This window comes from Manis pentadactyla, chromosome 2 (assembly GCF_030020395.1).
Source record: "Manis pentadactyla isolate mManPen7 chromosome 2, mManPen7.hap1, whole genome shotgun sequence".
Taxonomy (NCBI): Eukaryota; Metazoa; Chordata; class Mammalia; order Pholidota; family Manidae; genus Manis; species Manis pentadactyla.
In genome coordinates this window covers 210,678,590-210,694,762 of record NC_080020.1, presented here as the reverse complement: position 1 = coordinate 210,694,762, position 16,173 = coordinate 210,678,590, and the positions used below count along the sequence as shown (strand labels likewise).

At 34.6% G+C, this 16,173-nt stretch overlaps 1 protein-coding gene across 4 annotated transcripts in view; it reads left to right on the top strand.

Annotated features, from left to right (window-relative positions):
• Window positions 1–16,173, top strand: part of SPAST (spastin) — a 91,655-nt gene that overhangs the window by 69,728 nt on the left and 5,754 nt on the right. For all 4 annotated transcript variants that reach the window (XM_036931572.2, XM_036931570.2, XM_036931571.2 and 1 more), the window contains 9 exons: window positions 7,360–7,434; window positions 8,233–8,304; window positions 9,559–9,634; window positions 9,877–9,968; window positions 10,112–10,191; window positions 12,332–12,374; window positions 13,351–13,430; window positions 14,683–14,753; window positions 16,103–16,143. In XM_036931572.2, the coding sequence (XP_036787467.2) occupies window positions 7,360–7,434; window positions 8,233–8,304; window positions 9,559–9,634; window positions 9,877–9,968; window positions 10,112–10,191; window positions 12,332–12,374; window positions 13,351–13,430; window positions 14,683–14,753; window positions 16,103–16,143 (630 nt within the window). The remainder of the gene's footprint in view (window positions 1–7,359; window positions 7,435–8,232; window positions 8,305–9,558; window positions 9,635–9,876; window positions 9,969–10,111; window positions 10,192–12,331; window positions 12,375–13,350; window positions 13,431–14,682; window positions 14,754–16,102; window positions 16,144–16,173) is intronic.

The following is a 16,173-nucleotide window of genomic DNA, read 5'->3' as shown; positions in this document are numbered from 1 at the left end:
GGTGGGAGAAAGGGGAGGGCTGTACAACACAGAGAAGACAAGTAGTGATTCTACAACAGGTTGCTACGCTGATGGACAGTGACTCTAAAGGAGTATATAGGGGGGACCTGGTATAGGGGAGAGCCTAGTAAACAAAGTATTCGTAAGTATTCGTCATGTAAGTGTAGATTAATGATTAAAAAAAAAAAATGCAATTCCTATGTGGTGACCTCTAATGAGTTCTACACAATGATATAAAGGACATATAAAAGTGTAGGCAAAGGGTCTGTTTGTGTTTATACAGAGGATCAAAGCCTAATTTAGCTACCCCGAAAATGAACTAAGAAACGATATGAAAGAGAACTTCCAACATCAGCACTCTCGGGAAGACTCATGCCAGAAGATGATCATCAAAAAACCCCAACAAAGATCCACGCACTGCTACAGCTGTAGATGCACTCATCCCACCAGCTCCTGGACTTGCCATGGGAATGAAGGAGATATCTAAGCTGGCCTGTGCATACAGTAAAACAACAAATTTGACTGGATCTATACTGTTGGAACTCAACCAAGAATTAGGAGAAGTGCAAATTGTAGCGCTCCAAAATCTTACAACTACAGACTATTTACTGTTAAAAGAACATATGGGATGTGAACAGTGCCCAGGAATGGGTTGTTTTAATTTGTCTGATTTTTCTCAAACTATTCAAATTCAGTTAGATAATAACCATCATATCATTGATAAGTTTTCACAAATGCCTAAGGTGCCTAACTGGTTTTCTTGGTTTCACTGGAGATGGCTGGTAATTACAGGTATGCTTTGGTTATGTAACTATACTCCTATTATGTTAATGTGTGTGCGCAATTTAAGTAGTAGCTTAAAATCTATACATGCTGAAGTTACTCTACAAGAAGATATGTCAAAGAAATAATCAATCTTCCCATGTTTTCTCCCGCCTGCTACTTCTATAGCTTTTCTTCTTCCTTCCTAATTACAACGAATTCTTAAATAGAATTCGTGCCTCATATCAAATTTACCGAGTATCATAACTCCTCCAAGTGGTAAAGATACCTCAAGACAAATGCTGGGCATAGAAGCCACAGGGCATAAATATGCAAAGAAATAAAAAGCTAACCATTTCAAACAATAAGGCTTCTCTCTCACTTACCAACTTAACATTTCCCTGTATGGCCCCGGAAGATGACTGGTTAGCCAGAGACGGGTAAGATTCCTCAAGGGAGGAACAACCTAAGACAGGCACAGTCGCAGGGGGGTCATCAGGTGAGAAATTGGGGATCAACAGAGGTGAGGCTTAGAACCTCACCCTCCCTGTTCTGAGAGAAATCTTCTGCATATGTGGATGTTTTATTGCCCTTGTCTAGCTTGGATTAACACATAGTCTACGGGCACACACCTGATCATCTACATTTGCTCTCTTACAACACTAAACTATGTTTTCTACCTTTATCTTGTATCTACCTACCACTTCAGCATTTTATTAAAAATAATAAAGAGAGAAATGTGGTATCCACATATAAATCAAGTATAAAAATCAAATGTGTATTCATATTTGAACTGACTGTTTATAGTTCATAATGCATGAGCAAAACCAAAAGTTTCTGTGATGACTGCCCTTGTACTGTTCACCATGTAACTTATTCACTATGTAAGAATTTGTTCTCCATGTAAGAACTTGTTCGTTATGCTTCAGAAGATTGGAGACTGATGAAAATTAGGCTTGGGGTGGATTAATGATTGTGCATTGAGCATTGACTCCCCTATACAGAATTTTATTGTTGTTAACAACCATTTGATCAATAAATATGAGAGATGCCCTAACAACAACAACCAAGAAAAAGTACACACTTCCAATTGTAAAATAAATAAGCAACCGGGATGTAATGTATAGCATAAGGAATATAGTCAAAATATTGTAACAACTTGGTATGGTGATAGCTGGTACTTAGAATTATCATGTATATAAATGTTGAATCACTGTGTTGTACACCTGAAACTAATGTAATGTAATACTGTGTGTCAACTACCCTTCAATAAAAAATAATTATCTAAAAAAAAAAAAAATAAATAAATAAATAAATGAATAGATAAGCCTGTAGCCAGACTTGCCAAGAAAAAAAGAAGAGAGTCTACACACATAAACAGTATCAGAAATGAGAAGATTAACATAGGGGCACATATGTCTTTTCAAATCAGAGATTTTGTTTTCTTCAGGTAAATTCCTGGGTCAAATGGTATTTCTATTTTTAATTTTTTCAGGAACTTCCATACTGCTTTCCACAATGGTTGCGCCAATTTGCAGTCCCACCAACAGTGTAAGAGGGTTCCCATTTCTCTGCATCCTTGGCTGCATTTGTTGTTTCTTGTCTTTTTGGGTAGTGGCCATTCTAACTGGTGTGAGGACATATCTCATTATGATTTTAATGTGCATTTCCCTGATGATTAGTGATGTGGAACATCTTTTCATTAGCCTGTTGGCCATTTGTATTTCTTCTTTGGAGAAGTGTCTGTTCAAGTCCTCTGCCCAAATACTTAAATGATTTCATTTATTTGTGGAATACAAGAACAAAGCAGACAGAAGGAACAAAACAGCATTAGACTCATAGACACTAAGAAGTGACTAGTGGTTACCAAGGGGGAGGGGAGTGGGCAGAAGTCAGGGGAGAGGGAGACTGTTGAACCACTGTGATGTACTTTTTTTTTTTTTTTTTTTTTTTTTTAATTGAAGGGTAGTTGACAACAGCATTGCATTACATTAGTTTCAGGTGTACAACACAGCGACTCAACATTTATATACATGATATTTATAGGTACCAGGTATCACCATACCAAGTTGTTACAATATTTTGACTATATTCCTTATGCTATACATTACATCCCGGTTACTTATTTATTTTACAATTGGAAGTGTGTTTATATATATATATATATATATATATATATATTGTGAGGGCATCTCTCATATTTATTGATCAAATAGTTGTTAACCACAACAAATCTCTGTATAGGGGGGTCAATACTCAATGCACAATCATTAATCCACCCCAAGCCCAATTTTCGTCAGTCTCCAATCTTCTGATGCATAACGAACAAATTCTTACATGGAGTACAAATTCTTACATAGTGAATAAGTTACATGGTGAACAGTGCAAGGGCAGTCATCACAGAAGCTTTCGGTTTTGTTAATGCATTATGAACTATACACAGTCAGTTCAAATATGAATATTCATTTGATTTTTAAACCTGATTTATATGTGGATACCACATTTCTCTATTATTATTATTTTTAATAAAATGCTGAAGTGGTAGGTAGATACGAGATAAAGATAGAAAACAGAGTTTAGTGTTGTAAGAGAGCAAATGTAGATGATCAGGTGTGTGCCTGTAGACTATGTGTTAATCCGCGCTAGACAAGGGCAATAAACATCCATGTATGCAGAAGATTTCTCTCAGAACATGAGGGGGGAGGTTCTAAGCCTCACCTCTGCTGCTCCCCATTTTCTCACCAGATGGCCCCCTGCGACTGTGCCTGTCTTAGGTTGTTCCTCCCTTGAGGAATCTTACCCGTCTCTGGCTAACCAGTCATCTTCCGGGGTCATACAGGGAAATGTTAAGTTGGTAAGTGAGAGAGAAGCCTTATCGTTTGAAAAGGTTAGCTTTTTACTTCTTTGCATATTTATACCCTGTGGCTTCTATGCCCAGCATTTGTCTTGAGGTGTCTTTATCACTTGGAAGAATTATGATACTCAGTAAATTCGACATGTGGCACGAGTTCTATTTAAAGGTTGTGATTAGGTAGGAAGAAGAAAAGCTACAGAAGTAGCAGGCAGAAGAAAACCTGGGAAGATTGATTATTTCTTTGACATATCTTCTTGTAGAGTAACTTCAGCATGGATAGGTTTTAAACGACTAATTAAATTGTGCACACACATTAACATAATAGGAATATAGTTACCTAACCAAAGCATACCTGTAATTACCAGCCATCTCCAGTGAAACCAAGAAAACCAGTTAGGCACCTTAGGCATTTGTGAAAACTTATCTATGATATGGTGGATATTGTCCGACTGAACTTAAACAGTCTGAGAGAATTCAGATAAACTAGAACACCCCATTCCTGGGGACTGTTCATATCCCATATGTTCTTTTAACGATAAATAGTCTGTGGTTGTAAGATTTTGGAGTGCTACAATTTGCACTTCTCCTAATTCTTGGTTGAGTTCCAACAGTATAGATCCAGTCCAATTTTTGTTTTACTGCATGCACAGGCCAGCTTAGATATCTCCTTCATCTTTCCCATGGCAAGTCCAGGAACTGGTGGGATGAGTGCATCTACACCTGTGACAGTGTGTGGATCTTTGTTGAAGTTTTTTTTTTTTTTTTTTTTTCTGATCATCTTCTGTCATGAGTCTTCCCGAGAGTGCTGATGTTGGAAGTTCTTTTTCATATCGTATCTTAGTTCATTTTCGGGGTAGCCAAATTAGGCTTTGATCCTCTGTATAAACACAAACAGACCCTTTACCTACACTTTTATATGTCCTTTATATCATTGTGTAGAACTCATTAGAGGTCACCACATAGGAACTGCATTTTTTTTTTTTTTAATCATTAATCTACACTTACATGACGAATACTTTGTTTACTAGGCTCTCCCCTATACCAGGTCCCCCCTATATACTCCTTTACAGTCACTGTCCATCAGCGTAGCAACCTGTTGTAGAATCACTACTTGTCTTCTCTGTGTTGTACAGCCCTCCCCTTTCTCCCACCCCGCTATGGATGCTAATCTTAATACCCCCCTACTTCTCCCCCCCTTATCCCTCCCTACCCACCCATCCTCCCCAGTCCCTTTCCCTTTGGTACCTGTTAGTCCATTCTTGAGTTCTGTGATTCTGCTGCTGTTTTGCTGTGATGTACTTTTGATAATTAAAAATCACATTGTACACCTTAAACTTACACAATGTTATATCAGTTATATCTTAAAGTTGGAAAAAATAGTAAAAAAATTTCAAAAAACGCTACAGTAATCAAGACAGCATGTCATTGTTGAAAGAACAGACAAATAGATCAATGGTACAGAATAGAGAGTCCAGAAATAGACCCACAGAAATGTATTCAACTTGATAAAGGAGCAAAGGCAATTTGATGAAGAAAGGATAGCCTTTCCACAAATGGTGCTAGAACAGCTGAACATCCACATGCAAAAAACATGAATGTAGGCACATACTTTACACCTTTCACAAAAAATTAATTCAAAATTGGGCACAGACCTAAATGTAAAGCCAACTGCACTGTATTAACTGCTAGAAGATAACAGGAGAAGATCTATATGCTCTTTGGTTTGAGGATGACTTACAAGATACAACACTAAAAGCATGAATCTTGAAAGAAAAAAAATCGATACATTGAACTTTATTAACATTTAAAACTTCCCTGTGAAAGACATTATTTAGAGAATGAGAGACAAGCCACAGACCTGGAGAAAATCTTTGCAAAACATATTATGAAGAACTGGTATCCAAAATATACAAGTAAATTTTAAAACTGAACAGTAAGGAAACAAGCACCCCAATTAAAATGCAGGAAAGATCTGAACAGACGCCTTACCAAAGAAGATATACAAATGACAAGCATATGAAACTATTCAGAATCATTTGTCATTAGGGAATTGCAAGTTAAGAACAGTAGTAAGATTCCACTACACACTTATTAGAAAGGCTAAAATCCAAACACCAGCAACACCAAATGCTGCTTTGGATATGAAGCAACATGAACTGTCATTCATAGCTGGTGGAAAGGCAAAATGGTACAGCCACCTTGGAAGACAGTTTGACAGTTTGTTACAAAACTGAACATACATACTCTTACCATGCTATCCAGTAGTTGCTTTCTTTAGTATTTACCCAAATGAGTAAAAAACTCATGTCCACACAAAACCCTGCACATGAATGTTTATAGCAGCTTTATTTGTACTTGCCAAAACTTGGAAGCAAGCCAGATGTTATTCACTAGGTAAATGGGTGCATATAATATATTCACATAACAATATACTATTAAGCACTAAAATGAAATGCACTAGAAAGCCATGAAAATACACAGAGGAATCTTAAGTGCTTATTGCTAAATCAAAGAAGCCAATCTGAAAGGGCTAATGCTTTATGATTCCAACTATATGACATTCTAGACTAGCAAACTCTGAAGACAGAAAAAATACCAGTGGTTGCTAGGGGTTCATGGGGATGGAGGGAGAGAGGAATGAATAGATGGAGCACAGGTGATTTTTTTGGGCTGTGAAACTATTCTGTATGATACTGTGATAGTGGATACCTGACACAAATAGTAAACCCTAATGTAAACTATAGAGTTCAATTAATAATTATCAGTATTGTTTCATCATTTATAATAAATGTGCCACACTAATGCAAGATGTTAATAATAGGGGAAATTGTGGAGGTGAGGAGTTAGATGGGAACTCTGTATTTTCCATTAAATTTTCTGTAAACTAAAACCACTAAAAAAAAGTTTTTCTTTTAAAGTTGAATATAAGCTATTTCATATGGTTCACCTTAAAAATACGTACACTTTCACTATTAAGTAAGGTGTTGTCAGTCTAGTGCTTCACACTCTATTCCTGCCATTCCTGGTGTCTCTGAGTCTGGAGATTCTGTCTTAATATCTCTAGAGAATAAAACTTCTTCCTTTGGTTGTGGAAGAGGAGTACTTGCCCGAGTGCCCTTGGGTGGGGCCAGGAACATGGTTTAGGTTGTTCATCATACAAATTTTAAATCTGTTCATCTGGTTTTGGCCACTTAACTTACTGCTGCTTTCCCTGGCACCTGAGGCCTCCAGTTCCGGAGCTTTTCCAGGGTTTTTCATTGACATCAATTTGCTTCTTCCCTCTGGTTTCTCCCTTTACAGGCAGGCTCTTTGATTTTAGGTCCCTCAGTTCTGCTAAATAATTTACCATCCTGTATCAATTTTCTGTCTACAGAATTTGTGTCCTATGTTGTCTCCTTTGACATTCTTTTTGTTTTCAATATTTACACCTTTTTTATTCATTTACCATTATTTTGGTGAGATTTCTAAAGGAGTGGAGAAACATACCTATATTCAGTGTATATTGTTTAAACAGTCTGCTTTTGTTTTGGTTAGTGAGGATTTGGTTTTATTTATTTTGTTTTCTTCTGTTTTCATTAATTATACTAATTTATTGATAAAGCATTTTCTTTAGAGCTCTGGACAGTTCTGTTGGGGAGGATGCTACTGAAAAATGATGCTTTTTAGATGACAAGTAATACTTAAATGTCTGGGAAAAAATATCTCCAGAATCATAGTTGTAAACTAAAATACGTGTTTTTAAGTTGTTTACAGGGCTTAGAGCACCTGCCAGAGGATTGTTACTCTTTGGTCCTCCTGGAAATGGGAAAACAATGCTGGTAAGAATTCTTTCTAAATTTGAAAGTTTTATATAGATATTAGGGATAATAATGTGCAAAAAAGAAACTTTACATTATCCCTGAGTCTGTTATTTATGATTTGTATTTTGCTATAACCTACTTTTAAATTTCCAAACCAGTTTTCAATGACAATAGATGAAAAACCATATTTATTATCTTCAGTAATATGTTTTGGGCTGGTTAAATTTAACAGTGTAATTTTCATTATTTTTCCCAAGTTAAATAATGAAATTTTCACCTTAAAGGAGTTTACCTTACTATATTAAGTATCTTCCTAACTATTAACTTTACTATCTTAACAGCTTTATTTAATCAGCATGATACAGATTTTTTTTAGTTGAGACACAATTGACATAAAACAGATTTTTAAAAAATAATATTCTTTGCCAGAACTTTTTACTAGGATCTGGATACCTCTTTCTCTTCGATAGTTCTTATAAAGGGAAAAAATAAATAGGGAAATAATTACTTTTTCCTTAGCTGTTTATCTTTCTCCAGCCAGCTGTCTTTCTATCACTAAGAAAAGAATAACACCTTTCTTTTTAACCTCTCCATTTCCATTCTCCCTTAGCAAACAAAAAGCTTGGAAAGAAGCACAGCCAGACCTTTCTTTCCTTATTGCTAAGATGGAAACACATTGATTGCTGTACATTGGGAATTGTGTCATACCTTTTATTTTTAGAAAATCTTTTCCAATACTTTAAATTGATTACATGTTGTTCTTTTTTTAAGCAAGATATTGAATTAATATAATATTTGCCCTTGTGAATTTTAAAGGCTAAAGCAGTAGCTGCGGAATCTAATGCAACATTCTTTAACATAAGTGCTGCAAGTTTAACCTCAAAATATGTGAGTATTCTTTTCCTAGTATTGTTATGTTTTAAGTTACTGTCTAAATGTTACTGTGTTAAGTATAAATAGCAATAACATTACACAAAAATATTATTCTATGAGTTTTATATTATTTAGATGGGAGGAATATCACTCTTCAAAGTAGAAAGTTATATGCATTTGTTGGGCACTTTTAAGATTAGAATTGTGCTGTCAAATACTGTATTAGTTTGCTAGGCTGTGTAACAAAGTACCATGAACTAGCTGGTTTAAACAACAGAAATTTATTGTCTGACAGTTTTGGAGGCTGTAGAAGTCCTAGTAAATTGGCAAGTTTCTCAATTTTGTAAAAATAATTAAAAATAAATATAAAGTGATACCTCTGTTCCTGGTTACATTTTGTTACCTTGTGAAATTTTATAACTAAAATTGTTATTAAAGTAGGTGAACCCACATTATACACATAACATGATGGGAAACACTGTCTTGGAAGTTAGGAGATAGGGATTCCAACCTAACTTTTATATTCTGAGTTGGCCTTAGAAAGTATCACTTTAGGCCTTAGCTCATTTATAAGATGTTGATGTCATAAGAGGTGATCTCTTTCAGTTTCTTCCAGCTCTGAGAATATTTGTTTTGACGGTTTTAAATCGTGCCGTTCTTTTTTTTCTTTTTTAAATAAAATTTTCAATTCAAAGAATAGATGCCACCTAGAGGACAGAAGAGTTTTTGCAATACATTACCCCAAGTTTATGACCCTTTTTTCATTAGAGCCTTGATGCGTAGATTGGTTTTAGTATTGTCTCAAGGGGTATTCATAGACCTCCTGGACTACCTGGAAATATTTTGATATTTATTGACAGTGATAATGTAAGAATGAGTTTTCAAGGTGCTCTTGATAAAGCAAGTTTTATTTAGGAGAGCACTTTCCAACTTACCTCTTCTGTAAATACAGCCTGTAGCCTAGGGCTTACAGAATGTGTTTAGCATCTCTTTCTCTCCCCTAGTATTCCCTCTTCTCACTACTAATAGCTGTAACAGTCTCAGGTCTTAGGAATGCAGCGTGAAGCAGAACAGATATATTTCATTTAAAGATGTACCTACCAGACTACTAAGTAATAAATAGCCTATTTTCTAAAATAATGAGGGATAATTCAGTAATACCCCCCCTTCCTTAAACCAAAGTTTTGGTTGTTAAAACTTTTAATTATGAAATTTAAAAAGCTGGACTAATACTGCATTTTATGTAACAGTGTGTAATGCCTGTTTTAGGTGGGAGAAGGAGAGAAATTGGTGAGAGCTCTTTTTGCTGTGGCTCGAGAACTTCAACCTTCTATAATTTTTATAGGTAAGAACATGTCTTACTAACTACGTTAGTTGAACATTTGTGAAATTCCCCTCTTCAAATATGAGAGGTATGATAGGAAAGATTATTCAGGAGGAAAAAAGTTTTAAAGAAGTACAAAGTTAAAAACTAATGAATTCAGTAGGACCAACTGTATTAATAATTTGCTGGATTAATCTCAGATGACTCATATTGCTTGGGATTTAATTATTTTAATTAAAGTCTTTTCCTTGTATTTCCCCTAGATGAAGTTGATAGCCTTTTGTGTGAAAGAAGAGAAGGAGAACATGATGCTAGTAGACGTCTAAAAACTGAATTTCTAATAGAATTTGATGGTGTAAGTATTGATTATGACATTTTAACTTCATAGCATTTTAATGTATTATTTACCTATTAAATGACCCAAACTAGAAATATAGATTATGTTTATTATGTTTTATTACTGTATCTAAAAGTATTAAAACAATGTTTGGCTTATAGGTACAATCTGCTGGAGATGACAGAGTGCTTGTAATGGGTGCAACTAACAGGCCGCAAGAGCTTGATGAGGCTGTTCTCAGGTACGGAGATTTATGTAGGATCACACATTTATTGTAAGTATATGCCTACTCATGTGTTCATTTCATGTTTTTATTTCTTTCACTCTTGATTTGGAGACTAAATTCAGCATTTTCCCTCATGTATCCACCCTCTGGCCTGTTGTCACCAACTGCAGATTTTGATGAGAGGGCCAGTGTGCTGTCAGGAAAACTAGTATTCACTTTATGGTTTTAGGCAAATTACATTTCTTCTGGTTTGTGTTAAATCATCTTGAAACTCTAAAATTAGTTCTTCCCTCTTTTACTGGGCTATATGAGAAGCTAATAAAAGCAGGACTAATGGGAACTATGTTATCTTTTCTTATACTTTGAACAAATTTGTTCCCTTTGCATTGGGAGGACAGTTTGATTCAGCATAAAATTCTTGGGCCTCCTTTTCTTTTCCTGAGGAATTTATAACAATGCCCCATTGTTTCTAGGATTGGTTGTTGCAGTGTAAAAGTCGGGAGCCAGCCTGCTTTTATTCAGAGTTATGGCCTAACTTTATTTATTCTCTTTGCTAGATTCAATTTTGAACCATTGAAATCTAGTTATTTGAAAAATATATTGGTTGATCTGTGTTCATTTTTCCTGGGATTTGTTGTTTAAATTGCTAGTTTGGAACCTCTTTTGTTTTGGTAAAGTTATTTAAAATACTATTTCCTAATTCATTTTTCTGGGTTTTTTCCTTCTATGCCCAATTTTTTCATTATGTTACATCTTTTTGCCTTCCATATCTGTAATTTCCTTTCTAATCCTTTTTGATTGTTAGGTCTCTCTTTTTGTTCCATTTTGTCTGTCTTCCCACTTGTCCTTATTTCTTACTGGGTTAGTGTCTCACCTCCTTTCTGCTACTATATTTTCCTTAATGGGTGGTTTTCTTTTTCTTTTTCATTACGTTCTTGATCTTTATGACCCCATTTTTCATTTTCTGTTGTCTTATTCCCTTTAGCTTTTGTTTGTCATTGCCCTGAACCTTTTTATCTCACTAAGCTCTAACTTCATAGAAGATTTTTTTTCATTATTTTATTTCATGGAAAGATATTTGGTCTATGGCAAAATCTGTGCATGTCCTTCAGTTTGTCTATTTTACATTTATTATTTTCCCTTGTCAAGGGGCACTACTTTTTTTTTAAATTACTCCTGTGCTTTTGCCTGTTTTGCTCATTATTTTGGAGTAAGGGGAGTTTTCTTGGAAAAACCAGTTTTGGAAGGGCATTTTAGGAGAAAAGCTCAAAAAGTAAGATGAGAGCAAATAACTTGAGTCATTCTATAAATTCCCTGGACTAACAGGCAATCTTCCTGACTCATAATAAAGCCCTACCTAATAGAAGTGTATAAATAAAAGAGATAGGTTGATTTAGTCTCCTTCAACTAAAAAAGACTGGTCAATGCAGGAGAACTTGTCAACTTGCCAGGGTGATTGACTTCTTCTTACAAAGAAGATGCGTCTTTGAGTTTCTTTGTTCAGCCTCACCTTCCTTGCCATTCCCCTGCTGCTGACTAGGGGCCACGTGTTCTATAGAGCCAATCCTCATATGCTTGTTTAAATATGGGGAAGTTGATTTTATTACCCCTCACAGTGTGCTCTGTTTTCTTTGGAAAAACTTGATGTTCTGACAGCCATGTCTAGAATCTGCAGTAACAGATCCTGTGTGTATCCTCCTTTGGTAGTGTGATTTTCACTGCCCTAAAAAGCCCTTCATATATTTTAATTCTGTAAATGTTGTGCAGTTTGTTAATAATGTAGTTTACGTTTTGCTTCTTTTGTCCTTGATGATTTTACTTATTTTCAGTTTCAAGAAGACAGCAGAGATCTCTTTATTCCACTTCTTATGTCAAATATTTTGTTTGTTTAAAGCATTATTGCTATTAAAAACATATACATACATAAATGGCTGATTTAATTCTGACAATACTGAATTAAGGATTTTTTAACATTAACTAGAGAATTTTAAAAGAGTAACTCTAAAAATAGCTTTTCTCATTGATGTCTACTAAGACACATTCAAGTGCTGTGAGCATTATACTTAAATCTTTCTCTTATCATATGCTTCTTGTACTGAGTTACCTTTAAATTCAAAACTTTATTTCTGAAATTGCTTGAATCCTCTTTTTTTAGGCGTTTCATCAAACGGGTATATGTGTCTTTGCCAAATGAGGAGGTATGTATATCTTTGCATTTTTTTCTTTTTTTTCTTTTAAGCAGAAACAAGAACTGCCATCTTGCCAGTATTGAATCTTCCAATCCATGGTACAGCCACACTGGAAAACAGTTTGACAATTTCTTAACAATTTCTTAAAAAATATAAACTTACTGTAGGAGCCAATGCCTAAGAATCTACTAAAGAGAAATGAAAACATGTCTACACAAAGGCATGTACAAGAATTTTTATAGCAGCATTATAAATAATAGCCAAGAACTGCAAAGAATGTAAAATATTCATCAGATGGTGAATGGACCAACAAATGTGGTATATCCATTTAATGGAATACTATTCAGCAAAAAAAGGATTGCAGTATTTATACATGCTATAATATGCAAAAACCTCAAAACCATTATACTAAGTGAAAGACACCAGATGCAAAAGATAACATGATTCTGTTTATATGAAACATCCAGAAAAGACAAATTTCTAGAAACATAAAGCAGCTTGTGGTTTGCTCGAAGGCTAAGGTCGGAGGGAATGGGGATAAACTCCAAACAGGCTTGAGTGAACTTTTGGGATAATAGAGATGTTCTTAAACAGGCTGACAGTAATGGTTGCACAACTCTAAATTTATTAAAAGTCATTGAACTATACACTTACAGTGGGTGGGTTTCATGTTATATGAATTCATACATCTATAAAACTGTTTTTAATAAATTATAGTTTTCTAGTTCAGACCTTAACATCCTTGGTAATAACAGCAGCTACCTCCTTAGTGCTTTATTTGGATTATCTTTAATTTTCTCAGGAACTCTCAAAAAATGGTAGTTTTAGCTCTATTTAACTGACATGAGTATCTTATATATAAGAGGTAGAGTAATTTGTGTAAGATTATTCAGTTGATAAATCAGAGTCAGTATTTGAGCCTGATTCCCGGATATTTTATTAAGTTAATTCTTAGGACTGATAATTCTTTAATACTTCTTTTCAGACACGACTACTTTTACTTAAAAACCTGTTATGTAAACAAGGAAGCCCATTGACCCAAAAAGAACTAGCCCAACTTGCTAGGTGAGTAATTTGATTTGGTCTATCTTACAACTGTTTTTTCAAAGAGTTCTTTTTCTGTTTTGTTTAAAGTAAACTCAAGAATGAAATGAGTAATTCATTTATCAGAAAACTTGTCTCATCCTGTATTTCCTTTACCTTCCTCTCTTATTTATGTGGTTTCTAAATTTCAATTTCTATGTACTCTACAAGATGTGATGATGATACTATATTAAATAGCTAATGATGGTACAATATTCTTTTTATAAACTTATTAAACTTAGTGATATTAAAGTAGCTTTAAAACTCTAAAACATATCTGTCCATACCAACACTTATTATCATATGAATTTTTTCTTTTTGTATTACACATAATTTTTTTACTTTTACATCTTCAATTATTTTTATGAGTGGTGTACTTACTTAGAAACTGAATTGCAAGGTACTTAAGTAGAAGCTGAATTAAGGAGAGGCATTGGGAATTTTAATCACTGAAAAAATCTTATAAAGTAATTTAAAATATTTAACAGGTACATGAATAGCTAGTCATTTTAGTAAAAACTCTTGAGTTCCCAGGTACATATGAAAAAAACCCAAATTCAGTACTTGGAAATATTGAGGTCTTTCTTCTTCATTCCAATAAAGAATTCAACTAATAATGTTTGATCTCTATAGTTATTTTTTAACATAGTATACAATAAGTGAATGCTTTTTGTTGCTGTTTTATTTTCCTCTTTCCCTTGCCTCCCCAGTTCTAGTTCCCTTTGTAATCTCTCTTGGCTGCCCAGGATTCTCCACTGTGGCATCTCTTTCACGTGTGCCTCTTTTTGTCAGTGTCTTCTACCCCAGACCCTTCCTTCACCCTGTCCTACATTTAAAGAAATCTACTTTTACTGGCCCTTATTCCATCAATGCTTTTTGTCCAGACAAAGAATCATTAACTAATAGAGAAGTAATTATGATTATGTGTCATTTACTAGTAATGGTGTATAGATGTTAGGTTTCCAGGGGATGCTACAATTTAATGGAGCCTCCTGCTAAAAATAATATGCCTTAATCTGAAGAAAAGGTTCTGATGATGACAATTGGAGGCATTACAAGGAGTCAGCAGTAGGCTGCTTTGTTTTCAGCAAGTGGGCTTTTCTGTGCCCTAAAACCAAATCACATAGTTGTCTGCCTGATGACAGAGGCAAACTAGGTTTACCCTCTTATTACATGGAGGTTTTAAGCCTGCAAAGTTGGAAATAATTTGCTCTTTCTTCCCTCCCATCCTCAGAATGACTGATGGCTACTCAGGAAGTGATCTAACAGCTTTGGCAAAAGATGCGGCACTGGGTCCTATTCGAGGTAGGTGTATTAGAGATTGAAACATTTGGAATTATTTGTTAGACCACTTTAGAAATTTAAGAAATCCCTGCTGAGAGATATGTATTGTTAATAGGAAAGAAGTAAAGCTGTGTCACTGGAAAATTTATTGCAAAATAGTTTCCAGACTTAGGGTTAGCAAACTTTATTTGGTAAAGGGCCTGATTATAAATATTTTATTTAGATATGAAGGGCCTGACTGTAAATATTTTAGGTTCATGGGCCACTTAAGCTCTCTGTTGCATATTATCCTGTTTTTGTGATGCAAAAAACAAAAATATGAAACCATTCTTAGCTTATAGACCATACAAAGTCCATGGGTCAGTGGATCATGACCTCCGTTCTAGACAACAGGTTTCACTTCTTGATAGTAGGTATCCAACAGAAAATTCAAAGAAAAAGAAAAGAGTAATTTGCTTGTTTAAGAAAGCAAAAAAGAGTAATAAAGGGGAAATGTTCTCACCTGTTTTTTTGGCTTTTCATTTCAGTATTCCAATATCACTTGAAATGTGTCCAAGGGAAGTTTTTATTATGTTATCTTTTGAAGAATTGCAGCAAAATATATCACTCATTGCTGTGTTTTAATAAAGGGTAATTATATGTTGATTCTGAAATGCCACAACTGATTATTTTTATGTTAGAAAACTGTGATATCACTTTGGAGTGGATATTCTCAGTTACTTTTCCATAGCCAGCATGGGCAGTGGACAGGTCACGCTCTCAGGTATGCACTCAGGTTACTGACTACGATGGTAAAATAGAACAGGGAGCGTGCAGCTTCCAAAACATTTCCTACACTGAAACAGAGTACTGATTAAGAACTGCTTTGGAGAATAATAAATGTAATCTTGAGAATATATTTCGAAACTCCAGGTAAAAAGCATTTCAATCAAACTTTCTTGCTGCCAGAGCTGCCCAGAGGCATGCAATCTTGTTCAGATAGTGGACTCAAAAACAGTAGCTAATGTATAGGCCATTTGTATTTTTTAGACTTTTTTGCTATTATTCTGAAGCAGAGAAAAGTTGTTGGGTTAAAAAAACTAATGCCTTTTGTAAAGAACAAGCTGAATTCTTTTAAGTTCACTCTCAAATGTGAAAATTTTATTGGCCTTGGTCAGTATGCAAAGAAACTGAATGCCTCCCATTTACTCCTAAGGAAAAATATTATTCTAAGCATTTATAAATTGAATGTGCTCTTCATAGGTATCTTTCTTTTATTATAAATGATGAACATTGAACATATACTTTGAGGTCATTATATTTGGTTTTTCTCTTTAGCAATTTAAACTTAGAAATATTTTTTTTAAGTAGCTGACTTTTATATTTTACAGAACTAAAACCAGAACAAGTGAAGAATATGTCTGCCAGTGAGGTATACTATTTTATAATTACCTTTCCTTTG